This window comes from Podarcis cretensis, assembly GCF_951804945.1.
Source record: "Podarcis cretensis genome assembly, chromosome: 7".
Classification (NCBI taxonomy): Eukaryota; Metazoa; Chordata; class Lepidosauria; order Squamata; family Lacertidae; genus Podarcis; species Podarcis cretensis.
The window spans coordinates 914,622-942,360 of record NC_137176.1 but is presented as its reverse complement, the minus strand read 5'-3'; the positions used below and the strand labels follow the sequence as shown (position 1 = coordinate 942,360).

The 27,739-nt window shown below is 41.6% G+C and overlaps 1 protein-coding gene across 3 annotated transcripts in view; it reads left to right on the top strand.

The window, feature by feature from the left end:
* Positions 1-27,739, top strand: part of ELF1 (E74 like ETS transcription factor 1) — an 82,808-nt gene that overhangs the window by 21,867 nt on the left and 33,202 nt on the right. For 2 of the 3 annotated variants that reach the window (XM_079983585.1, XM_079983586.1), the window contains one exon: positions 11,059-11,344. In XM_079983585.1, the coding sequence (XP_079839711.1) occupies positions 11,273-11,344 (72 nt within the window). In that variant the 5' untranslated portion in view covers positions 11,059-11,272. Of the gene's footprint in view, positions 1-8,863; positions 8,991-11,058; positions 11,345-27,739 lie in introns of those variants that run through there. The other variant, XM_079983587.1, reaches the window with a different exon arrangement.

The window sequence follows — 27,739 nt, the reverse complement described above, 5'->3', positions numbered from 1 at the left end:
CAGACTTTGATCATGATAAAAATGACTCGCTTGAAGATGATGATGATGATGATATAACCCCCTCAATCCGGCTGGGTTTCCCCAGCCACTCTGGGTGGCTCCCAACAGATTAAAAACTGAATAAAACATCAAATATTAAAAACTTTGCTAAACAGGGTGGCCTTCAGATGTCAAGAGGCTCCCTGGGGAAATAGACTTGCCTCCCCATGGACAAATGGCAGACTTAGATGATACATCAGAAGAGACCCTGTAATGTACGAAGGAATATGGCAGTAAATATTTAATATTGGATAATTCTGTTAGTCTCCATAAATTGTAACATCTTTTCAGATTCAAATCTCAAACACATTCCCCACTCCCAAAAAGGATTGAGAATCTTTGGCCTTGTTCAACTGTTCAAGAATAAGCTTCAGTCAGCTTTGGTCTCATGTGCTTCCTCCTCCATCCCTGGCACAGTTGGAAGAAAGATTTGGGGAGTTTTCAATATTAGATTAGCCATAGCTTGTTGTGATGTTTGACCAACAGGAGTTTGTCTTAATGATGGTTTATTGAAATAAATCAATTTTAAAGCATATTTTATGAGTCTGGCTGACTGGCTTGTTTCAACAGACATAATTAATATTATCCACAGTTCAGGTTTTGGAGAACACACTTAACAATTGTTAAATGGAAGCAGAAGCTTCAGATCTCCTTGAGAGAGTTGGGAGGCAGAGAAACTTGCATGTGTTGGTTTTCATAGCATTAAACCATGGTTTGGCATTCTGTTTGGATGCAACCTTCCTCCAACTATGGAATGTATACTCAGTTGTTACTTTAAGTGTCACTTATACTTCATTTCTCCCTTCCTCACCTACAAAGTCCTTTTTGTAATATTCCAGAATTTGAAACAGTCTGCAATCTGAATAATTTTAGGAAAGTTGCGTATATGCGTGTAAATTGTTTTTGTTTTTATAATTTTAGTTGTATATGGAAGTTTAGGTTACAAAATGTAGCAAGAAACTGGCGCATAAGGAGGAGCCCTTTATGGTGGGAATTTGAATTTTATTTCTAAATACAAATGGAGATGTGTATTGTTCAAATGATGCACGCTGTGTTGAGAAGTAAGATCCATCCGGCTTCTCAAGAGTTTCAGGTCCGTTATCAGCAGACACTCATTTCTTCCTCCACAATTTAAAGAAGTGGCTTTTAAAAGTTGGAGGCTCTGTGGCTGCCTGCTTGCTGTGAATTTGGTGTGTATTTGGGCACGAGTATATATTGTTTCTTTCTTTCCCCCACCTCCTCTATTTCAGTTGCCACTGATTGGTTAGATCTGACACAGAGATCTGGGCTTCTTAGTTCCAAATGTTTGTGAAAATTCCTCTTTTAAATGATGCAATATTTTAATGCTTTAAACAATTACAGGGTTGATTTTTACCTAGGAAAAAGTAGTTGGAGTTACAATATCCATCGTATCTTAATTATTTTCCAAGCAAAATCTAAGATTACCCAGTTAAAATTGCCAGGCTTGGTTGTACTCCCTCCTAGCTAACTCCCATTATTTTCCCATTCTGGTACTTCCTGTTTTGTGATGGTTCTTTGATGAAGAAAGTAAAAATTTTTGTATGACTTTTGTAGCAGAAAGGTGTATACTACAGTTGACAACAGATGTTTGTCAAATTCTGAAATGCTTGCATCATTCAATAGTTTTAATCATGCTGTGTTTCATAAAAATGCAGGATTAATTGCTTCCATACAGTTTTTGTGATGATGGACATGTGGCACATCATATTGTTGCATGCCACCCCAATCTCCAATTCCAGCAGTTCCAGGCCCTTACCCAGGGTTCATGTTTCCTTTTGGAATGAGGCACAGAGGAGATTGTGGTGTCTTTATGATATCTGATCTCTTTATGCATATATACAACCTCTGCCTATGAGGGAGGGGTTCACAGCATCAACACCCAAAAAGGGCCTTGGATTCAAGAAGAAATCTAACATTGCTCTCAAAGGTTGTTCTGCCTCTCTCCAGCTTGCTGCTTTGCTTTGAATTCACCTCGCTGGAACTCAAAACCCAGACTTTGTCCTTCTAACTCTCTGAGTTGAGGGAGGGTGCCTGCCTATTTGCTGTCTCCCACAGATTCCTGTCGCCTTTGTTCTCTTAATGGCCAGGTGATCACCTTAACACAGGAAGCTAACTTGGCTTCGGTGTTAACACTTGCTGGATTCAGGGATCCAGGGGTGAAGAGGATCTCACATACAGCCAACTTCCTCCCCTGCAAACTCACAACAATACTGTATGTTTAGGTCACAATTGCTAGAAGCCTTGCTAGCCATTAGATCTTGTGAAGCTAGGGAACATAATTTCTTATTTCTTAAGATGGTGGTTTGTGATTTTTGGTAATATACATAATTTCAAAGAATGTCTGCCATCTTTCATCTCCCCCAGTTCTATCTTTTCCTTGTGTGAGAATTGGCTCCCCTTGCCCCACAGTGTTTTGAATTTGTGTTTTTATAGCATGTTGCTTTGCAGATGTTAGCAGGTGTTTCTCTGAAAGGCATGACACTTGATGCTTTGTTTAGTATACTGTGGCATTAATGAACTCTCCTACTACAAGTGTGAAAGAAAGATGCAGCAGTGAAGGCAGGAAGCACTTGTCACTCATACTTCATAGCTACACGTCTGCTTCCTGTCAGTTAGACCACTAGAAGTGGAACAGATGAACCAAGATACTGCTCTTCTTTAATTCTTCTCATGAAGGTTATGATGGAACAGTCTAAAATGGAAAAAGTAACTGTATTCTTTTTTCAGGGAAGACTGGACTTAATGGAAATGGGAAAATTTCTGATCATTAGCAACAAATGGAGGAATAAGGCAGAGTAGATAATTAATTAATAGTTAAAGCTATTTTTGGTCATCTGCATACTATCCCTTGCTTTTTCCTGTAGGACTAATTGCAGTCGTTAACAGTTGTCAACAGGTTTACTATACCCATTTCGTCAATCACCCATCTCCTACTACCCTCCTGAGAAAAACCTCACCCAGTATATATAAGGGTCTGGTGACTTCTGTTTCTGTGTATCTGAAGAAGTGTGCAGGCACACAAAAGCTTATACCCAGAACAAACTTAGTTGGTCTCTAAGGTGCTATTGGACAATTTTTTAATTTTGTTTTATTTATTTTGACTGCGTCAGACCAACATGCCTACCTACCTGAATATTTAATCATTGTTAGGATTAGTCAGAAACAATCAATTTATTTGTATCAGAACATTGTAGAATTCCATGAAATCTATCTTCCAATTGGGGTAACATGAAATTACATGATGGAGTAAATTGCATGCCTGTGACAAACTATTATAAATGTGATTATCATTGATGTTATATAATGGATCACATCCATTAGGTTAAGTGCAATTATTTTCATATTCGTCCGAAAGAATAAGAAAACGGGTTGCTTGTTGGCAGCCCATAAATTCTGTCCGCCACCAAAAGCAGTGGTGACGCCTTGCTCTTCCCCCAGCCTTGTCACCATGACGGCTCCTATCTGCTGGGGGCAAAACTAAAATCTTGCTTGCTGCAAACAGTTCAGTGAAGAAGGAGGGTCTGCTTACTTTGAAGTTTTTAAGGCTCTCACACATGACAATCCTTGACAAAGCAGGATATTTTTTCCCTTTCAACCAATTTCATTTAGTGAAAGAATGTGCAGGTTTTTGAGCTGGAAAGATTTCTTAATCAGGTAGAAGCTAGCCAGTTCTGAAATGCAGAGTTGCAATATTTTACTCACTTCCTATAGATAACTGCCTAATTGGAAAGCTCTTTGTAACTGCTTGCTAGTTAATGATTTTTTTAAAAAAAGAAAAGAGAATAAAGGAAATTTAAAATGGTTATTTGCTTAGTGCCCAAACAAGAAGGTTACCTAAGAAAATCATGGCAGAACCCGTATACAGTCATACCTCAGTTCCCGAACGCCTTGGGAGTTGAATGTTCCGGCTCCCAAACAATCGAAAACGGGAAGTGAGTGTTCTGGTTTTCGAACTTTTTTTGGAAGCTGAACATCCGACGCGGCTTCTGCTATTGTTTCCGGCGTGCCTGCGCAATCGGGAACCAATCGGAAGCTGTGCCTTGGTTTCCAAACTTTTTGGAAGTCGAACAGACTTCTGGAATGGATTCCATTTGACTTCCGAGGTACGTCTGTATTATTGAGAGACAGGACTTTGTTCTGAGTAGGCACAGCCGGTCCATGCTGATCTCTAGCTGTTGTTTGCTTGCCATAGTTTATCTGTTCTGTTCCTTGTAAGGATTCTGTGGGGCTGCAAGGTACCCCAGAGGTAGGAAAGTGTTTCATTGTATTTTGTTTGCTTCTCATTTTTCATTCACTGCTTCTGCAATGCACCTGGATTAGGTGTATTTTCTTCACTTTCCTGCTTCTTTGCTGGAAACTAAACACAGCACTGAGGATGGGGCAGGGCTTTCCTCAGCAAGCATTCCTTGGCAGACGCTGAAGTTCATGATCAAACTAGCCCTTTGCCCACATTCCCAGCCTTGAATTGTGTTCCCAAAACATTTGTTCTATGATCACATGCTTGGCTTCATCGGCTTTTAGATCCTGTTGGTTTCAGCAGAGCTTAAAAACTCCCAGCACTACGACTACTGCTACTACTACAGACCCTCCAAGGGTCCCTATTTTCCAGGGACATCCCTGATTTGGAGAAACCTTCCTGGTTTCTGATTTGATCCCAGAATGTCCCACTCTTCCTTAGGTAAAGGTAAAGGTACCCCTGCCCGTACGGGCCAGTCTTGACAGACTCTGGGGTTGTGCGCCCATCTCACTTAAGAGGCCAGGGGCCAGCGCTGTCCGGAGACACTTCCGGGTCACGTGGCCAGCGTGACATCGCTGCTCTGGCCAGAGCCAGAGCCGCACACGGAAACGCCGTTTACCTTCCCGCTGGTAAGCGGTCCCTATTTATCTACTTGCACCCGGAGGTGCTTTCGAACTGCTAGGTTGGCAGGCGCTGGGACCGAGCAGCGGGAGCGCACCCCGCCGCAGGGATTCGAACCGCCGACCTTTCGATCAGCAAGCCCTAGGCGCTGAGGCTTTAACCCACAGCGCCACCTGCGTCCACTCTTCCTTAGGATGTCCCTATTTTCATTGGAGAAATGTTGCAGGGTATGGAGTTATCTGACCCCTGACCCGTCTGAAGGCAATCCTGTATAGGAAATGTTTTTTTAAAAAATGTTTTGTGTTTTATTATGTTTTGATATATGGAAGCTGCCTAGAATGCTGGGGCAACCCAATAGTATGTGTGTGGTATAAATAGTAAAATGATCCTTATGGAATGGGATGTCCCTATTTTCATTGGAGAAATGTTGGAGATTATGCTGCTGCTACTAGTTCCTTCCTTTCACCAGAATGTCCCAGCGCAGGTTGCAGCCAAATAAAATGCAGCACAGAAAACAGTTTAAAACAAATTGTAGTTTAAAAGAAATTGGGCTTGTTGCATTAGCAATTTTATAGAACTATTGTCCGCTTTTCATTTTCTCTTTAGGTTTTTGCTGTTTTTAACTTTGATTACTACAACTGTGTTGTCTCTATCCTACAGTTCCATAAAGAGCCCTGAAACAAAGGATTTATGCTAGCGTAATATTTTGGATGTGCCTTTCTAAGAGCAGAGGAGGGATAGGGTTTGTTGATTCCATAGGGTTATGAGCATTTTGCACAGTAAAGGTTTCTTAAAAGGAAGATGCCATTTCTGAAAGTGCACCATGTGGCTGGTCTCCAAGACCAAAGTCACTGGTCTCCAGTGACTGACCTCTCCAATTGCGTCGTCTGTGTTTCTCTCCTGGGCAGGCTGTGTGGCGCTTTCTCTTTTCATCAGCTAAGCCTGCCTTTTCAGTTCAGTTTTTCTCAGCATTTGTAATTAGCATTTGAAAAACCTCTTAGCCCAGGACAAACCTGTCCAGTGGATAATGCATGTAAATGAAAAGGTGCTAACATAATTCATACTTTACAGAGCATGTTTGTGCTTTTCTTCCTTTTGACGGGTGTAGTTAACAGTAGTTAACAGTCAGTAGAAAGCGCATACAAGTTTCAAAGCTTTGTGCAAAATGTATACAGTGTTTCTTAAGTGTTACCAGCAATTGTATTGGATAGAGTTGAGGGAAGAGCTGTGAGAAGTGGCAGAAAGAGAGAGCTCTAAAAATAGCAACAGTAAAGGGAGTTTTCTCAGGGGAGCAATGGTTGACGAATGGCAAGCAAGAAGAGGTGGAAGCGATGGGATGGAAAGAGAAATATCCGCGTTAAGGATACAGTGTTCATCCCTGAGAGCAAGAACTGGTCACTTGTGTCTTCTATTGCTTAGATTGTCGTATGCTTCAAATTTAACTTTGCAGTCAAGCGTGGATTGGGTTATGTGTCTTTTGCTTACTTTGAACAGCTACTTATTGCAGGAAACAAACAGAAAGCAAACAGAAACCTGACAGCAGGGAGCAATTATTAAAACTACTGCTTACAGTGTTTATATGAAAATGTGAACTTCTATCAGTATCATAAGTGAATGGGTGTATTTAAAATACTTCTTGCAATAATAGAAAAGCAAGTCAGGATCCTTTATAAAAGATAATTTCTGCCCCCCCCCCTTTGTATCTGCTTTCTGAGCAAGTTCGTTCTGACATGACATATTTTTTTTTTGCTACCTGAAATACTTTAAAGTGATTATATATATATATATGTTAAGATATATTAACATCTAGGAATATAATTGTGTTTATAAGTCTTATTTTAAAAGTATTTTATGGCATTTTGTACATAAAAGGGTCCCGTTGGTACTGAAAGGGGTTAAATATGAAACAACAGGTATAGGCAGATCTCAGTATGTGATATGTTTAGTTGTTTTGCAAAGGCTAAAAGTCCTGGCTCTCTGTAATCTGACACAAAGATAGTGCAGGCACAGTCCTGAAGGAAGAGAGACAGCAATGTGTACAAACTGGAATTTCTGGTCTAGCTGAATCATACCAGCTGCCTGCCCTACTAGAGATGTGACTGTTCATGTTGGTCACACTTGACAGCAACTAGGAGGGAGGAAGGCCATATTAATATATTAGCATCTTCCAATATTTAAACTGTAAGAGGCTTGCAAATGTATGTAATATATGCAGCCTTCAGGCACCTGTGGGCTCCAAATCTACAGTGGTACCTTGGTTCTCAAACTTAATCCGTTCTGGAAGTCCGTTCCAAAACCAAAGTTTTGCAAAACCAAGGTGCGCTTTCCCATAGAAAGGAATGCAAAATGGTTTAATCCATTCCAGACTTTAAAAAATAACCCCTAAACAGCAATTTAACATGAATTTTACTATCTAACGAGACCATTGATCCATAAAATGAAAGCAATAAACAATGTACTGCAGTCACACAATCAATCAATCAATCAGTAGCTGAACGGGTTCCACACAGTCACCCACAAGAAAGAGCCACAAAAAAACACAAAACCAATAGCAAAAAACAGACAGACCTCAGCGTAACACTCAAATCAGAAGTGTGGCACTCAAAACGGAAGTGTGGCACTCAAAATGGAACACTTTCGGCTTCCAAAAAAGGTTTGCAAACCCGAACACTTACTTCCGGGTTTGCAGTGTTTGGGTTCCAAGTTGTTTGAGTACCAAGGCATTTGAGAACCAACTGTACTCAGTTTGTTGCTATTTCTACCCATCTCTTTATATAAGTCCTCAAGGCAGCTTAAATTAAACTTTAAAAATTATAGCACACGCTCCTCAAAAGTCCATCCTTCTGTGTGCCACAGTTCCTGCCCTCTTCCTGGTGACATTGCAGTCGTAGCAACCAACTACAAGCCTTTGGTTGTCATGTCTGAATCTGGCCCCCTAGTTTGAAACAAGCCATGAGCTCATAATTGGGAAACAAGAAACTGCAATTTAACACAGTGTGTGAACTCAGCCTTTATAGTTTCACATGTTCCAGTTCTAAGCTACTTGTTATTATAGGACTGTAGAGTTGGAAGGGACCTAGAGAGTTATCTAGTCCAACCTGCTGAAATGCATTAATCTCAACAAAATCTATACAAAACAAAGCAATATATACCAAAAGCAAATCTGTCAATACTATGTGGATGAGGCTTCTGGATAAATGCTCTGTATTCTTGCTGGAATATCAACATCGCCTTTTCTGGATTAATATGAGGCACCTCTCTGTCATGGTGTAACTTAGCCCTTTGCCATTTTCTACATGTCTTGACTGGATGTTCACAAACTGTATTCAGATGTAATATGGACTGCCTCCTGAATGTTCATATGATGGTTGATACTTTTGTATAGTACTTTCAAGTGTTTCATTACTTTCAGGTGTACAGTACTTTCAGGGTAGATATGCTTAGAAATTAAAAGTGTCCATAATTTTTTTTACCCAAGTTGGTTGAGAAGCTGCTTGGTTTCTACTGGTGGTAACAGAATAAATGATACAAGGAGAGAACTATAGCCTAAGATAGGAAAATAAGTGGTAAGGGAACTCCTAGCTGCTTTAAATGAATTCAGATCTCCAGGGCGTGGTGAGCTGCACCCAAGGGTACTGAAGGAGCTTGTGGATATAATCTCAGAGCCTTTGTCTATTATCTTTGAGAATTCTTGGAGAAGAGGTGAGGTCCCTGAAGACTGCAGGTGGGCAAATGTCCCCATCTTCAAAGGGGGGGGGGAGAAGACCCAGGTAACTACTGACCAGTGAGTTAGAGGTCCATACTAGGAACTGCCCTAGAACAGATAATTAAACAGACAGACTATAGGCATTAAAAATAGGAAGTTATGATTACTAAAACCGAGCATGGGTTTCTCAAAAACAAGTACCGGTAATGCCAGACGAATCTCCTTTCTTTTTTTGATAGGGTTACAAGCTTGGTGAATCAGAGGAATGCTGTGGACATAGTGTATCTCAATTTCAGTAAGACTTCTGACAAATGCATCCCCCATGATAGTCTTGCAGAGAAGCTGGTAAAATGTGGGCTGGATGAGGTAACTGTGAAATGGATTTGTAGCTGGTTGATTGATCAGACCCAAAGAGTGCTCACTAACGGTTCCTCATTATCCTGGAGAAAAGTGACAAGTGGGGTGCCACACAGTTCTGTCCTGGGCCAGTTGATGTTCAACATATGTATAAACTACTTGGATGAAGGTATTCACTTGCAGGTGACACCAATTTGGGAGGGGTAGCTAATGCCTCAGAAGACAGAATCAGAATTCAAAATGACCATAACAGTTTGGAGAACTGGGCCCAGACTAACAAAATGAATTTCAGTGGAGACAAATGTCAGGTTCTGCACTTAGGCAGGAAGAACCAGATGCACATATATAGGATGGGGGACAATTGGCTTATTAGCAGTACATGTGAAAGGGATCTAGGTGTCTTGGTGGACCACAAGCTTAACATGAGTCAACAGTGTGATGCAGCAGCTAACGCTATTCTTGGCTGCATCAACAGAAGTCTAGTGTCCAGATCAAGGGAAATAATAGTACCACTCTAGTCTGCCCTGGTCAGACCACACTTGGAATACTGTGTCCAATTTTGGGCACCACAATTTAAGAAGGATGTTGACAAGCTGGAAGGTGAGCAGAGGAGGGCAACCAAGACGATCAAGGGTCTGGAAACCAAGCCTTATGAGGAGTGCTTGAAGGAAGCTGGGTATGTTTAGTCTGGAAAAGAGGCTGACAGGAGATATGATAACCATCTTCAAATATCTCAAAGGCTGTCACATGGAGGATGGAACAAACTTGTTTTTCCCCTTGCTAGGACCTGAGCGAATGGCTTCAACTTACAAGAAAGGAGATTTCAACTAAAGATTTCAGGAAGAACTTTCTGACAGTAAGAGCTGTTTGAAAGTGGAACAGACTTCCTCCTTAATTGGAGGTTTTAAAGCAGAAGTTGGATGTCATCTATCAGGGATGGTTTAGTTGAGATTGCTGAATTGCAGGGGGTTTGACTAGATGGCCCCTAGTGTCACTTCCAACTCTACATTTTATTATTTTAAGTATGCAAAGCTAAGAACCCAGGCACCAAGAACTGTGTTACTTCTTAGAACTAATCAGAAGAACTTTAGTTTCTAATGCACACTGAATATGAGGATTCATTGTAAGGAAAGGGGGAGGGGCACTGCAATGTTGGCAGGGATTATTAGGGAATTTCTGACCTAACAGTGGAGTTTGATGCAGCGCATCTATAGGAAATAAAAATGAAGTATGATCAGCTGTGTTTGTGACCTCCTGAAAGCTTCCACTCCAATATGGGTTTGGTACAAGAACTCTCTGAGTACAAATATCAAGAGGACTGCCAGAATTAAAGAACATCACACATCATATCTTGATCTCATTTATGTTTTGCTTTTAATAGCGCTGCTTTGACTATTTTTATCTCAGGTTAGAATTTTGATATAGCTTATCACTTCCTGCTAAACTGATTTAGTCCAACTTTATACATGGTTTGTTAGAATGAAAGAATTATAAGTCTATCTCCCCACATGTTGCTATATTCCTAGTGCAGTTTTGTTTATCGAGTTTTGTAGCATACAATTCTTTGCATGTCTCATTTGCCATGACGTGGTCAGTGTTTCCTTCCTGCTGTTTACAAGCCGGTGTTAGAGATAAGAATACACTTACGTTGCATTTACACAGGGTTGAAAAAAATGCCCAAATATCTGTTCACTTAGGGGTGGCAGAAGACTTTTTTGCATCTTTAGATCAAAAACAAGCAATGAGTCTTAGGAGTGTGGTAAAGAGAGACATTTTCTTAAACCAGTAATAAGTATATATTGCAAAGTTGGATCGGCTTGAAAGGCAGAAATGTGTTACGTGGACTGGTGACATTCAATCCCTCCAGTCACCTTAGATGGTGGGTTTTCTGATTACTCCATTGTATTTCTGTTTGCTGGCTGCTAGAAAAGTGTGCTTCCAAATTACAATAATAAAGCATTTGTCTGTTTTAAGTAATATTAGTAAGGTGTTAATAAATAAAGAGATGGACTTTATAGCGTCTTCTTTGATTTTATTTTACATTTTTTATGACTGTGATCTTGATTTTGTTTTTCAGTGGCCTTTGGATTACAAGAGTATTCAGGAAGGCATTTTCTAATTGACCTGTCTGTGAATAGTAGAATCCAGGAAGATTGTATAAGAATCTGGGTACCTGAGTAACTTCAAGATCGTCTACCCCACACAACTCATTCCTGATGATGAACTCTGTTTCTTTACATTGAAGGAGCATTTTCCCCACATGCAGAACTGAAATCTTGGAATGCTTTATTATGGCAGCAGCTGTACAGCAGAATGACCTAATGTTTGAATTTGCCAGTAATGTTATGGAGGATGAGCAACAGGTAAGAGAGAAATAAAATAAACCATGTTGGATAAGCACTGGTGTATTCTACGCAAATATTAAAAGTGTTATTTTACTTTTTTCCCTTTTGAACCTTTGATTCTAATCACAGGATCACACTTCAAAACGACCTTGACAGATTAGAGAACTGGGCCAAAACAAACAAGATGAATTTTAACAGGGAGAAATGTAGAGTATTGCACTTGGGCAAAAAAAATGAGAGGCACAAATACAAGATGGGTGACAGCTGGCTTGAGAGCAGTACATGTGAAAAGAATCTAGGAGTCTTGGTTGACCACAAACTTGACATGAGCCAACAGTGTGACGCGGCAGCTATAAAAGCCAATGCAATTCTGGGCTGCATCAATAGGAGTATAGCATCTAGATCAAGGGAAGTAATAGTGCCACTGTATTCTGCTCTGGTCAGACCTCACCTGGAGTACTGTGTCCAGTTCTGGGCACCACAGTTCAAGAAGGACACTGACAAACTGGAACGTGTCCAGAGGAGGGCAACCAAAATGGTCAAAGGCCTGGAAACGATGCCTTATGAGGAACGGCTAAGGGAGCTGGGCATGTTTAGCCTGGAGAAGAGGAGGTTAAGGGGTGATATGATAGCCATGTTCAAATATATAAAAGGATGTCACATAGAGGAGGGAGAAAGGTTGTTTTCTGCTGCTCCAGAGGAGCGGACACGGAGCAATGGATCCAAACTACAAGAAAGAAGATTCCACCTAAACATTAGGAGGAACTTCCTGACAGTAAGAGCTGTTTGACAGTGGAATTTGCTGCCAAGGAGTGTGGTGGAGTCTCCTTCTTTGGAGGTCTTTAAGCAGAGGCTTGACAACCATATGTCAGGAGTGCTCTGATGGTGTTTCCTGCTTGGCAGGGGGTTGGACTCGATGGCCCTTGTGGTCTCTTCCAACTCTATGATTCTATGATTCTACAAGGGAAATCCTGTGCACATCTATGAATTGCTTTCTAGTATATGTGTGTTTATGAGCAATTTAGTTGATAGGCTTCATGCCTTAAGACTTTATAACACCTATAATTCTCCAGATGGATGAGAAAAAGCAAACTGAACTTGAATCCTAGCAAGACTGAGGCACTGTGGGTGAGTGGTTCCTACATCTGAGAAACTGGTGAATTGTTTATTCTGGATAGGATTGCACTCTCCCTGAAAGAGGAGGTTGATTGTCTCAGAGTATCTCTGGATCCAGTCTGTCACTGTAGGTCCAGGTCCAGGTAGCCTCAGTGGCTAGAAGTGCCTTCTAGCAATTGCAACTGGTATGACATACACAAGTTTCCCTTCGTGGACCAGGAAGGCTTGGCATGGCTTACTCCAGGGTTGGATTTACTACAAGGTGCTCTATGTAGGATCTCCCTTGCACTTGATCTGAAAGTTGCAGTTAGTGCCGAGTGGGGTGGCATGTTTGCTGAGGGAGGTCTTGTCAGCATATAAGATCTGTGCTCGGAGAACTGCAGTGGTTGCCCATTTGCTCCTGGGTGAAGCTCAAGGTACTACTGGTAGTAAGTGAATCAATCTTTTAGTGTGACAAGCGTACACACTTTGGAACTCCTTGCTTATTGACACTAGGCAGGTGCCTTCACTATGCTCTTTTTGGTGCCTACTAAAAACACATTAGGCAAGCCTATCCACACATGTAGACCATGTGTTTTAATCTAGGTTTTAGCTTATTGTTGATTTTAACTAATTTTTTAATGTTTTAAATAGTTGTTTTTAATTACTTTTGCTGCTAATGTCATCGTTTTCTTCTTTTTGTAACTGCTTTGAGGGGTTTTTTAAAACAATTGAGCAGTATCTAGGTGACAACCATTTCGCTCAGGGGTTCCGTTCCTGGCCTCCCGTGTGTGTTGGTGTGCATCTAAGCATGCCGTACCCCATTAGGCCACCTTCTGCTGCCTTCTGGGTCCAAAGGCACCTCTGAGCAGCCAAAAATGATTATGTTGGTGTCAACATAATCTATTGCAGATAGATAAAATAAATGAAGGGTGGCTAAGCTGTAGCTCCCCGGACGGCAGCTCCCGCTATACCTGACCATTAACAGTGTTGGTTGGAGCCAAAGAGCCACAGTTTAGCCAACTTTGTAGCAAAGGACTGAGCAGTTTTTATTGGCACTTTGCCTCTTGAAATGTTTGGCACTTGTGTATCCTTCAAGAAGAGTGTCCTGTCTTCTGGCCACGGCTGAAAAGTTGTGGCTTTCTCCCTCCCCCTTTCTGTGCACAAGCAAAAGGCATGAGGCAGACGGGCGAAAGGGCAGTCAAGGCAGCTCAGAATTTGGGTGTGCTTTTTCCAGAGGGCCTTGCAAACTGAGGTGCTCATGGCCCTTGAAGAATCCTGGGGAGCTGGGCTGAATCAGAGTACCACAGGCCCACTGTCGGTGCTTGAGTGGGATCATCAGCTTTGGCAGAGCTGGGCTGGGAGGAGCCCTCTTGCATCTGCAAACCCTGCTCAGAGAAAGAGGGAAGGGGACATTTGATTATTATTTTATTTTGCAGGTTGGGGGCTCACAGAATCATATCAGGGAGTGAACAGTAAAGGGAGTGATCAGTAAAAGCAAGGTTTTGTGGTTTTTTAGAAAATGACTAGTTGGGGGGGGGGTAGGGCTTGGGAGCTATAGAAAATCTTTTGGCATCATAGTACCATAGTGAGGGACCCATGGGATCAGTCAGCAAAAACATAATTTATAAAACCCTGTAAGTTAAAAAAAAAAGGGGTAAGATTTGGAGACTCCTTGGGAGGGGCAAAAAAACCTTATGGCATCATATTGAGAGAACCATAGAAGCAATCAATTAAAAAAAAATGATTATTATTTTAAGAAATGACAAATTTCAGGGTAGGATGGAGTTTGGAGACTGTGTATGGTGACTTCAGGTTATCCAACCTAGTTTAAATAATGAAGTACTTGGGCTAACACGTTAGTTAAAAGCAGATTGAAATTAAAAATCCATAAGGCCCATTCAGAAGCTAATAAAGTTGGACCCAAGTGTACACCCTTGGGAGGGATCTGGGACCAGCACTGTGAAGGCCCTGCATCTGCTGTCTGTCAGTCAAGTAGGCCTTAATGGTAGAGCCTCTGAGGCTAGTCATAAGGCTGGGAAGGGGGCAAGAGCCGTTCAGAGAAATTGGTCCTAATCTGTTTAGGCCTTTAAAGGTCAACAGCAGGACTTTTAATTGGATCCACAAATGAATAGTTTGCCATTGCAACTGGTATAATGACCCCAAAACCTGGTCCCAACCACTCTCCAGGCAGCTGCGTTCTGATTTCTGAAGTGTCTTCAAAGGCAGCGCATGCCAGACATTGCAATAGTCCAGGCTGCTTTTCTCTGCATAAAGTTAACAACTGATGAACCAGCTTATGCTGGTGAAAGGTGTCCTAAGCCATGAATCCCGCCTTGTGCCTCCACAGATAGTGCAGAGTTCAATAGAGCGCCAATCTCCATACTTGTCTTTCAGGGGATGTGCCTCCCCATGCCAAACCAATTGCAAATCTCCAGATATACAGTAGATGGCATCTCACTCAAACCAACCGATGATTTTCTTCTGCAGCATCATATACACATTAAACAAATGGAACCTTTTGGGATTGTGCAGGACAAATCCCATGGAGAGGCCCAGCCGGTTAATACAACTACCCTCTGAGTAGGTCCCAAAAGGGAGAAGGGGAACCACTCAGGCCAATGCCTCAAATTCCCAAGACTACATGAGGGCCTCCAGTGTCAACCACTATCAGGCACACACTAGGCTGCTGGCAGCAAGAAAGCAGGTAAAATGTTTGAGGGGGGTGCACATGACAATGGTCTCACCCCTTCACTTGCTGATACCCATTTTCATCAGTTCTCAGTTTTGGGGGGTAGAGACAAGCTTGTAGCATGCCACACAGATCAGTTTGCTTTGAGGAGAGTTACAGAATTTTACTTTGCTATGAAATTCTTCTTCGTTGTGTCTAATTTATACATTTAAGCTTATTTAGATCAGAGCCTAAAGCTAGAAGCGTTTTTGTACAAGGACCTGAACACTGTGTAAATTGATGGACTGGATGGGGGTCAATAAATGGAGCTTGATGCAGGCAAGTGATTCTTGTGTCTGGAAGATTGGCTAGTTGCCTATTCTGGTTGTGTGCATTCCCTTTGGAAAAGCAGGCTCGTAGTTTGTGCTCCTGGATCCAGCCTTGTCAATGGTAACCTTCGGTAACCACAGTTCTAGGAGTGCCTTTCACAAGCTGTGGTTAGCACACTGTAAAGGGATAAGGGGTTGCTTGTGCGCAAGCGCAATCCCGCTCCAAGCAGAGTAGTTGGCTTAAAAACTTTCCCTGACCGGACAGCCCTTACTTCGTGGCTGTCTTAATCACTGGCAGAATCCGTCAGTGGGCGTTTCCTGAACTTCTTCCAACATAAAAGCTCCTTGACAGTGAGTATCCACCTAGATTCCCTGCGCGACAACTTTCTGCGCAGAGTGGGCGCCTCAATGGGAGGTCCTGAGCTCTCTCCGCTGACCTCGCTGGAAGCGTCCCTGAGCCTTCCCTCCGACACCCCCTCCTCCTCCTCTCCTTCCTCAGCAGAAGTTCTCCCTCTCTCCCTGCTGGTTCCCTCCCCTGCATCTGGAAGCCCTGCCACTGCCTTGGGCTCCAATGGCAGTTCCCTGACACACACCAATGACAGTTATACCTCGGGTTAGACACTTCAGGTTGTATGTTTTTGGGTTGCACACTGCGCCGAACCTGGAAGTACTGGAACGGGTTACTTCCGGGTTTTGGCGCATGAGCAGAAGTGCCGAATTGCGACTCACGCGTGCGTAGACGCAGCACTGCAGGTTGCGAACGTGAGGCACCCGAGCAGCCACTGTCCTGCCATTCTTCAACTGTGATTTATGCATTGATGACCTCAGGACTTGATTACTGCAATGCATTCTCTGTGGGGCTACCTTTGGGTCTGGTCTGGAGGCTCCAGCTGGGACAGAATGACGTGGCTAGATTGATGGCAAGGGCAGACTACTTGCCATACGTAACCCTGTTGCTTGAACATTGGCTTCATGAATTTTCAAGTCCCTTAACAACTGGGGGTCCAGGATACCATAAGGACAGCCGATTCCAATCACTGAGATCTCTAGGGGAGTCTCTTTTTTGTGGCACCCTATGGCTCATATCTAGCAGAAGCCACACATTCAGTATTGTGGGCCCAGGTCTATGGAACTAATTTCCAGCTGAGCTGATACAAGCCACCACTCTGTTGAACTTTGGGCACTTGGCAAAGACTTTCCTACTCCCAGAGGCGTTTCTCCTTTACATTTAAACCTAGACAGCATCTTAAAAAGTAGAGACATCACCTTGCCAACAAAGGTCCGTATAGTAAAAGCTATGGTTTTCCCAGTAGTGATGTATGGAAGTGAAAGCTGGACCATAAAGAAGGCTGATCGCCAAAGAATTGATGCTTTTGAATTATGGTGCTGGAGGAGACTCTTGAGAGTCCCATGGACTGCAAGAAGATCAAACCTATTCATTCTGAAGGAAATCAGCCCTGGGTGCTCACTGGAAGGACAGATCCTGAAGCTGAGGCTCCAGTACTTTGGCCACCTCATGAGAAGAGAAGACTCCCTGGAAAAGACCCTGATGTTGGGAAAGATGGAGGGCACAAGGAGAAGGGGAGGACAGAGGACGAGATGGTTGGACAGTGTTCTCGAAACTACCAGCATGAGTGTGACCAAACTGCGGGAGGCAGTGGAAGACAGGAGTGCCTGGCGTGCTCTGGTCCATGGGGTCACAAAGAGTCGGACACGACTAAACGACTAAACAACAACAAATAAATATTAAGTCTACCCATTGAATTTTGTTGTTGTTTTTTGTACAGCACATAGAAATTTGAGTGGTATAAAATACCTAATGGTATAGAACAGCTCATCATCATCCTACTTCGGTGGGGAGGGCGCAGGAGAACAAGATTCTAAGCACAGGAAGCAGCCTTATACCAAATAAATTTTTATTAGTTTCCCAATATTTCCCCAATAATAGCCCAACTATAGCAATATCAAGGATGCAGCCTTATACCATACCAGACTATTGGTCCATCTCGCCTAGTTTTATCTCTTCCGACTAGCAGTGACTCTCCAGGGCTTCAGGCAGAGATCTTTCTCAATGTCTTCTATCTAATAGCAGGCAATAGCAGGAGTTGAACCTGCGACCTTCTGCAAGCAAAGCATTTGCTCCACCACTGAGATCAGATCCTTCCACAACTTCTTCTCTTTATATATTTTTCTCTGAAAAGAGGTGATTTGCATTGCGTTTTTAAGCTTATTGTTATTTTAGAGATTATGAGTTCTGTGGTGGAATTATTGCAGGAACAGAGATTGTTGAAGGTGTTCTCTTGTCCTCATCAGATAATATCTTCTCAAGGCACAGTTACAATCCTGTTCTATCCCTTCATGACAATGGACCACTCCTGGAGAGTCATGAAACCAGAACTTATTGTGGGGAATATACTTGCTACTTTGAGCAGTAACTCCATTGTCTGACCAACTTGCAATAGAATATTATTTACTTTGGTTGTATCCTGTTCTTCCTCCAGGTTGATCAGGGCAACATACTGATTCTGCCATTGTTACCCTCCAGTTTATCCTCTCATCAATCCTCAGAAGTAGGTTTGATGGAGAAATAGTGACTGGCCCAAGTTCACACAGGGACTTACACCTAGGCGGACACTCCCTGGAAGGACAAGAGGCACTAGCTTGGAAGATAGCTGAATGTAGCAGAGAGCATTGCAAAAGAACTATGCTCTGATACATGTAAAAAATCTCTCTCTTTGGCTACCATTACACCTGGTGAATTGCATCCAGCATTGTTGTCATTCTGAGGGGTAAACAAATACACCCAAACAACTCCAGCCAAATTTATATTCTTCTCTGATCATTGTGGTGAATTTGTAACTTAGCAGATAGAATTGCTTGGCCTGGTTAGCAAAATTATACCGTAATTCATCTTGCTAAGCTGAGATGAAGACAGGAGTGCCTGGCTGCTCTGGTCCATGGGGTCACGAAGAGTCGGACACGACTAAATGACTAAACAGCAACAAGCTGAGATATTCACAAGCCTTTTGCTTGCATGTAGAACCTTTTTGTGATTCAACCAGGAACAATCTAATTACCTACAGTTTCCCATTTCAGCCAAATCAGGAAACTATGGTTCCAGCATTGGAACAAATTATTGTGTGGAACTCAATTTAAAATGCAGTTTAATATCCTGGTGTCTTCTGAAGCTAGTGCTTGGTTTGAATGAAATGGGAAATTGTGTTAATGAGAGAGTTCCAGGTTTATCATGGTGAAATAAGGAGCAAAATGTTTGTGTGTACGTGTGCAAAAGACTTATATGTATCTCCACTTTAAATGCAGAGATACTTTTTACTGAATGTGGCCACTGGGTTTGATTTGGGAATAGCTTCTTTATTTGAGCTTGTGTTAGAGATCTCATTCTTAGCCTGCTTAGTTAGATTGGTTTCAGTCCCCCTGAGCTATGCAGAATACATGCTTGGGGCAAGGAGGTATGAAGGCTACCACAGTGTTACTTATTCTGGTACTTATCCTGGCTGCTTTGAAGAAGTGTAGGCTGCTGGACAGATTTTTAATCTGTTTAAATTTACATCTCTGCTAAATTTTGTGCACTTTGCTGTTCATGGCAAATGCTAAAACTGACCTTTTCAGCTCCTGGTGCAGCCAATTTCCTATTTTGGAATCAGTAAGGACGGATGGAAATTAAATAGTTTTGCCTTCTTATTTTCACCCTTAGTATGTCATTGATTCTGTATGTGTTGCCTTCATCCATTATGTTTACCTAAAAAAAACTAATAAGAAAAAATACACCTAATTGTTCCAGTTAGAAGTTTCCTTGTCATTTCATATTGGTGAGCAAGAGGAGTTGGTGACATGACTGAAATATGTTCAGGGAAATATTTTGTAAGATTCTCCTTATACCTGTCAGTCTTAAAGCAGCTGGTTGCTTAGTGTGCTCCTCTTAGTAAAATATTTCCCTTGTGGATGCTCCTGAGTCCACATTTGCAACTTGCAAAGTAGCTTTTTGTGACTGAGAGGTTTTTGTTTTCTAGCACATGGTGATGCTGGTGAGTAAAGCTGATCTTACTCTGTACTTAGAATTAGATGTATATATTGTTCATTTGGTATCTGCTGCTCAGTTCTTATAATAGTAATAAAATGCATGTTCCTCGTAGATCCTCTGGTCTTCCAGACCTAAACCATAGCTACCTCTGCTCCCTCCTGTGCTCTAACCTTTGGTCACTCTGCCATGCGCCTCAGGCATTTGCCTACTTGTGTCCCACCCCGTCAGGTCAGCTTGAGTCTTGTCCCTCTTCCAATATGACTTTTCTGTCCAACACTCTTGCCTGCCACACAGAGGGTCTTTTCCCCCTGGGTGTCTTTATCTTCTAGTATGTATGTTTTTACTCTTGTATGCCAACAGCTTCAATGGTTTGTGAATATAAACATTTCGGATTTTAGGATGCAGTGTTTTAGAGTTTTTGTTGGTTCTGCCCATAGGTCCAGTTCAGATGTGATACTGGCTTAGCGCAGACAACACATTAAAGCAGGGTTTGAGCCAGCCGTAGTTTATAACCCAATCCATGTTTTGTGTTTCCAAATGTACAAGCAAAACACGACTCATTGATGCATCTCATGGTCTTTGTTTTCTGCCCTCTCAGTTTCATAAATTTACTCCCATCTATCTCCATGGTAAAGCAACCCCTGAAAGAGATGCAGTTGCTGTAACTATGGCTTGTTAATTCTAATGTCATGTCAAACCATAGTTAGCACAAATGTTAGCTTTGAAAAGCTAAGTTCTGATTCTAGCTTCTGATTATGGCTTTTCAGCTGATTGTAAGCCATGGTTTGACAATTCAGCCACCACACAAGCTTTAGTTGGGCTTCCTTAGTCATATTTTGAAGTGATGTCTGAATTGAACAAAAGATGCCTGGTTTGCCAGCTTTGGTACATGCCCTCCATTTAATTCTGGAGAAATTCCTTTCTCAGTTCTAATCTTGTAAACCAGTTGCCACCATTTTGTATTAATTGATTTCAAACCATGGTTTGTATTAACAGTGCTTTGCATCGCTACCAATGAACAATGCTAAAATGTATTATAACAGAAGGTGACATTTGCTTTACATCTATTGTGGTTTCTGTGTCTGGGCTGAGTTGTTCTCTCCTGATTTCTTCCTACCTTTGCTGACAGTCTGATATGGAAACTGATTACAGACACCCGCTCTGCAAAAGAACTGATAAGGATAGCACAAAACGTTCATACAAATGTGCAGAGATAAATTTATTCCACCAAGAATTTGGTACACTTCAGTCCCAAATTAGCCTTTCATCAGTGGCATCTATAACCCAATAAATAAAAGCATCCCATTTGAGCAGCTTTCTCCAACCTGATACCTTCCAAATGCTTTGGGCTGCAGCTCATCAGCCCCCGCCAGCATGGATGATGGGAGTTGTACTGCCACATCTGGAGGGCAGCAGGTTGAAGAAGGCTGCATTGGAGCAATGCATATTCTGTCTAGTACAACATAATTGGTTACATGTAAAAAATAATAAGTGCAGCACACCTGTTAAATGTCAGTTAAAATGAAAAAAAATATATATTTAGTCTCTCTGGAAAATTGATGGTGCTGGGAGAGTTAATAATTATCTTCCTTCGTTCAGTCTTTGTGTAGCTGTGGCTTTGTTAATGTATCTGTCACCAAGGAAAAGAAGGGGGAGGCTTTTGATTTATGCTCAATAAGGAATTTAACAAGGTTTTATTATGCCCTCCCCCCTCGATCGAGGCTGAATGGACTTCATTTAAAATTACTTTTGGACCAGACCAGGAGTGTGAGTGCCTCATGATTAATGCCAGTATTCAAATTAATGAGGAACCAGTCACGAATCATGCCAGGTAATACCCACTTTGCCTTTCAAGTCGGCAGACACAGGCTTAAGCGGAGTAGCAGGTTGCAGTGAACTCCCCAGAACCCACTGGGGAACATTGCCAGGAATTTTACCTCATAAATTTTGGCTTTCCCCTTCCTGAACTTCCTTACTGCCCCGGAGGGCAGTGGAGAGCTACTGCCATTAATCATGACGTCAGCCGGAAACTGAAAATTGATGGTGCTCTTAAGCTGTAATCCTTGCACACTTACCTTTGAGTAACTCTCATTGAACTGAATGGTGCTTACATTTGAGTAGATGTATAGGCTTGCACTGTGAATAACAGATCATTCTTGACTTCTGTAAGAACAGATTTTTACAACAGTAGGGATTGCCTAAGCTGGAAAAAAACATGCAAAGTGCAAATACATAGTTGCATTCTAAAGGTTTCTTCATATAGTAAATATGTCTCATTTGTAACTTCTCCTTTAAAAAAGGAAAAGTTTGCAAGAGCAGAAGAGGAAGTTGCCTAAGATAAAGAAGAGTCTAAATACAGAACTGTATTCTAAAAGCCTCTTCATATGCTAAGTATTACAAATGCAATAAATGGTTTGCATATTTTTTGGCACGCCTTGGTCACCAGCCCCAAGTACCTCAGAAGCCCAGCACACCTGCAAGAGAATCACCCACTCTCTTCTTGGCTCCACAAGGTGAATGGGGGTTGTTCCAGTTTCACTGAGCTGAGCTAATATAATATAATAGAATTTAAGGAAGAATAGAGACATCTGTGGGACACTCATAGAAGGGGAACTAATGCCTATATGTGAACTTGTTAGCTAATGCATGGTCACAACTCTATGAAAGTTGCCAAATTACTTCTATCACAATTTTATACTGCCTCTTTTTATAAAACTCTGTTGAAATGGTGTCTCTGCTAAATGATTGAATTCCAAAAGCATTTAAATCATACACATTGGCAGATATCTAGCTGTGTTATACTAGGAGTAAACCTTAGGGAGAAGTTAGCAGCCAGCAGCAAACTTAGCACATTGCAGCTTCTGGGAGCTCACAACCAAGAACTTGTGATCAGAACTTGCAGGTGGGCATTTGCGAGGGCAATTTGATGGGGAGGCCTGGAGTCCTGTCTCACGGTGTGCATAGGACCAAGAGTCATAGAGGGCAAGGGAGCTACTGCCATGACCTGCAGTACCTGTGCCATGTTGGTCTTTCTGCCAGAGAATGTGTGAAAGTACATTTGTAGCAAGTGTAAACTGGTTGCTTTGCTGGAAGAGAAGGTCCAGCAACTTGAAGCTCACCTAGACACACTTTGAGTGACAGGACAAGATGCAGTGTTTCTCAGTAGAGCTGAGTTGGAGTGTGATGGCACAGCAACAGAGGTGAGATGGCTCTAGGGAGGAGGAAGATCTCCCACTGCAAGAGACTAACTCCTGGAGGAATGTGATGCACAGAAGTAGGACTGTCACAAACCATACTGTGTTGTTGGAGCTGCAAAATCACTTCCTTGCTCTCACCTTGGACACCCAATTGTGGGCCAGAGGAGCATGGGAAGCATTTGCCAGCCTCAGAATACACCAAGGTGGCTGTGAAAGGTACAGTGCACAAAATGATCCTGCCACCCTCCAGAGGAGAGGAGGAAGAGACAAAAGAAGCAAATGCACATATTTCAAGTGAAGAAGGGGAGTGAAGTCTGCTAATTTAAGTGACCTCTGCGAAAGAAGACGACGGGTTGGAGAAACAGGAATATTTTACGATGAAGATACACCAAAGGCTGGGTATGTTGACAACGGGACTGAATGGGGGGACGGGACCTTTTTTACTTTCCTTCTATGTGATTTACAAGAACCCCACCTCATTAGAATCGTCGGTTGAACTTACCCAAGCAGGATGATTAAGGTCTGTGTGGAGATAAACTTTAACCAAAAGTATGGTTTATGGAGATCGAGAGCTTTTGGGAATGGCGCAGCAATTAATTCGGAGTTGCCATCTTGCCAAAGGATTTATAGCTGGGAGGAAGAATGGACTTGTTTTTAGACTGCATTCCTAGTGAATCTCCTCAGAGGTTTTGAGAAAGGAGGCAGATTGGTGAAGATTAATGACTAGACAAGAAAGGAGGAGGAGTGGCGTTATATGTCAGGGATGTGTATACCTGTGAAGAGATCCAAGATTTAGAACCTCAAAGCCAAAGTGAGAGCATTTGGGTCAAAATTAAGGGAGAGAAGAATAACAGTGACCTCATTGTGGGAGTTTACTATAGATCCCCAAGCCAAACGGAGGACAGAGATGATGCCTTCCTGGAACAGATGGCCAAGCATGCAAAAGGAAGGGAGATAGTAGTAATGGGGGACTTCAATTACCCGGATATTTGTTGGATGTCAAACTCAGCCAAGAGCATAAGGTCAAACAGATTCCTCACTGGCCTTGCAGACAACTTCATTGTCCAGAAAGTGGGAGAAGCAACAAGAGGAACAGCCATTTTAGATCTGGTCCTAACCAATGTTGATGACCTGGTTAGTGGGGTAGAAGTGGAAGGATCATTGGGCGCGAGTGATCATGCTCTTCTGAAGTTTACTATACAGCGGAAAGGAGCAGCCAAGCATACTAGGACTCAATTTCTTGACTTTAAGAAAGCCGACTTCATAAAACTTAGGGAAGTGCTGGGTGAGATCCCATGGACAGTAATACTGAAAGGAAAGGGAGTTCATGATGGCTAGGAGTTTGTTAAGAGAGAGATAGTAAAAGCACAACTTCAGGCAATACCAATGAGACGGAAACATAGAAGGTGCCTAAAGAAGCCAGGCTGGCTATCTAAAGAACTTTTAACTGAGTTAAAATTAAAAAAGGATGTGTACAAAAAATGGAAAAGGGGGGGGAACCACCAAAGAGGAATTCATTTTTTTTTAATACATATTTATTAAAGTTTTTGGATACAAATGCATAAATAATAAACAACATTACTTATATCATAACATAATTTCGTCACTTCTTTGGACTCCCTCACATCTCCCGCTCCCACTTACATCGTTACAAAAAAAAATTTCCAAGCAAATTACCCACTTGTTTACAATCTTATCTCCGCTCATTTAAATAAAATCTAGCAGTTTTCCAGAAAGTTTATATTTTCCTTAATCTCACTTATCGTCAAATTCAGATCTAATTCAGTGGTGGGCAGTTATTTATGATCTAGCATCCTTCTTAACATTCAACCAAATTACAATATTTTTGTAAATAAATCTTGAATTTCCTCCAGTCCTCCTCAACCCTCTCCTCTCCCAGGTCTCGGATTCTACCAGTCATCTCGGCCAGTTGCATATAGTCCATCAGCTGCATCTGCCACTCTTCCAGTGTGGGTAGATCTTGAGTTTTCCAATTCTTAGCGATGAGTATCCTTGCTGCCGTTGTTGCATACATAAAAAATGTTCGGTCCTTCTTTAACATCTTCTGGCCGACAATACCCAGAAGGAAGGCCTCTGGTTTCTTAGTAAAGGTATACTTAAATACCTTTTTCAACTCATTATATATCATTTCCCAGAAGGCCTTCACTTTAGGGCAGGTCCACCAGAGGTGAAAGAATGTTCCTTCATGTTCTTTACATTTCCAACATTTATTATCAGACAAATGGTATATTTTGGCAAGTTTAACTGGGGTCATGTACCATCTATATATCATTTTCATTACATTTTCCTTCAGAGCATTACATGCAGTGAAGTTCAGCCCAGTGGTCCACAACCTTTCCCAGTCCTCAAACAAAATATTATACCCAATGTCCTGAGCCCACTTTATCGTAACCGATTTAACCATTTTGTCTTGTGTATTCCATTTTAACAGCAAGTTATACATTCTTGATAATACCTTAGTCTTTGGTTCTAACAATTCTGTTTCCAACTTAGATTTCTCCACCTGGAACCGTACCTTTTTATCATTTTTAAAGACTTCTTTAATCTGAGCGTAATGTAGCCAGTCTCGCACTTTATCCTTCATTTTCTCCAAACTCTGCAATTTCCAATTGTCTCCATCTTTTTCTAATATTTCCCAATATTTTGGCCATTTGGCCTCCATATTGGGTCTTTTTCGGGCCTTAGCTTCCAGAGGTGAAAGCCACCTCGGAGTTTTGTTTTCCAATAAGTCTTTGTATTTTGTCCAGACATTGAATACTGCTTTCCTGACAATATGGTTCTTAAAGACCTTATTGATCTTAACCTTATCATACCATAAGTATGCATGCCAACCAAAAGCGTTGTTAAAACCTTCCAGGTCCAATACATCAGTGTCTTCGAGAAGTAGCCAGTCTTTTAGCCAGCAGAAAGCTGCGGCTTCATAGTACAGCTTTAAGTCTGGCAGGGCGAAGCCCCCTCTTTCTTTCGCATCAGTTAGTATCTTAAACTTAATTCTGGGCTTTTTGCCCTGCCAGACAAATTTAGATATATCTCTCTGCCACTTCCGGAAGCACTCCGTCTTGTCCACAATCTGCAATGTTTGGAACAAAAACAACATCTTTGGCAATACATTCATCTTAACAGCAGCAATTCGGCCTAACAAGGAAAGCTTCAATTTTGTCCAACTATCCAAGTCTCTCTTAATTTCAGACCAGCATTTTTCATAGTTATCCTTAAATAGACTCAGATTCTTTGCTGTTATATTTACCCCTAAGTACTTTACTTTTTTAACCACGGTTAGTTCTGTTTCTCTCTGAAACCGTTCCGACTCTGTATCTGTCAGATTTTTTCCCAGCACCTTAGTTTTCTGTTTATTTAGTTTGAATCCCGCCACCCGACCAAAATCTTGAATCAATTGTAATACTCTTATTGTACTAGATTCTGGCTCCTGCAGGGTCAGAACTAGGTCATCTGCAAAAGCTTTAAGTTTATATTGTTTTGCTCCGACCTGAATCCCTTCCACCAACCGGTCCCCTCTAATCATATTCAAGAGCACCTCCAGAACCGATATAAATAGCAAAGGGGAAATCGGGCAGCCTTGTCGTGTTCCTTTTTCAATTTTAAACTCTTCTGTAACCACATTGTTTACTATCAATTTAGCCTTTTGTTCTGAATATATTGCATCAATCCCATTCTCAAAACCCCGACCCACTCCCATTTCTTTTAAGTTTCCCTTCATAAATTTCCAAGAGATATTATCAAAGGCTTTCTCCGCATCTATGAAAATTAGCACTGCTTTTGTATTTATGTCTGTTTGCAAAAGTTCCAAGATGTCAATAATGTTCCTTGTATTAGCAAACATGTGTCTACCTGGGAGAAAGCCTGCCTGGTCTTTGTGAATTACTTCATTTAAAACTTTTTTAAGTCTACTTGCAAATATTTTGCAAATATTTTGTAATCCACATTTAACAGGGAGATGGGACGGTAGTTCTTAAGTTGTGTCTTTTCAGAATCCGATTTAGGTATCAATGTGATGAATGCTTCCTTCCACGAATCCGGTGCCCTCCTCCCCTCCATAATTTCATTGCTAACCTCCATCAGTGGTTGTATCAAGTAGTCTTTTAATGTCTTATAATACTTGGAGGTTAGCCCATCTGGCCCTGGAGATTTGCCCAATTTCATGTTCTGAATGGCTTTTTCAATCTCTTGGCGTGTTATTTTACTGTTCAGGAGTGATCTATTTTCTTGTGACAGTTTTTTAAGTCCATTTTTCTCCAAAAATTGTTTAATCTCAACCTCATCCTGCGGCCCTTGAGTATATAATTTTTTGAAATATTTCTGGAAACACTTTCTGATCTCCGTGGGGTTCTGAATGTTTCTTCCTTCAATTTCCAAATTTGTAACTGTATTTAATTTTTGTCTCTTCTTTAACTGCCAAGCTAGCAGTTTCCCACATTTATTTGCCGATTCAAAAGTTTTTTGTTTCATTAATTTAATCTTCCACTCTATTTCCTGGTTTATCAATTTAGAATATTGTGCTTGATGGAGTTTGATTTCTCTCAAGATCGGCTGTGACTTCGGGTTTAATCTTAACTTCTTCTCTAGTTCTTTTATTTTCTCCAAAATCTTATCTTTTCTATCATTTTGTATCCTCTTCCTTACAGCATTCTGTTGTATCAAGAACCCCCTCATCACAGCTTTACTTGCATCCCAAATAATTCTTTTTTCCACCGTAGTGTTCATATTTATCTCAAAGTAATCCTTCAAAGCTTTCTGGGCCTTCTTAATAGTCTCCTGATCTCTGAACAAATTGTCATTCATCTTCCATCTAAAGGAGCCGGTTGGCAATAGTATCATGTCCATTTTCAATGCGTTATGGTCGGAGCAGGTTTTTGGGCAGATTTCCACCTTTCTGACCTTGGGTGCCAGGCCTCTAGTTATCCATATTTGGTCGATTCTTGTCCAAGTCAGCTGGGCTTCAGAGAAAAATGTTCCTTCTTTTCCCAAGGGGTTCTTCGTTCTCCAAATGTCAATCCAGTCCATATTGTCTGTCAATTCAAAAAAGGTCTTTGGTAGTCT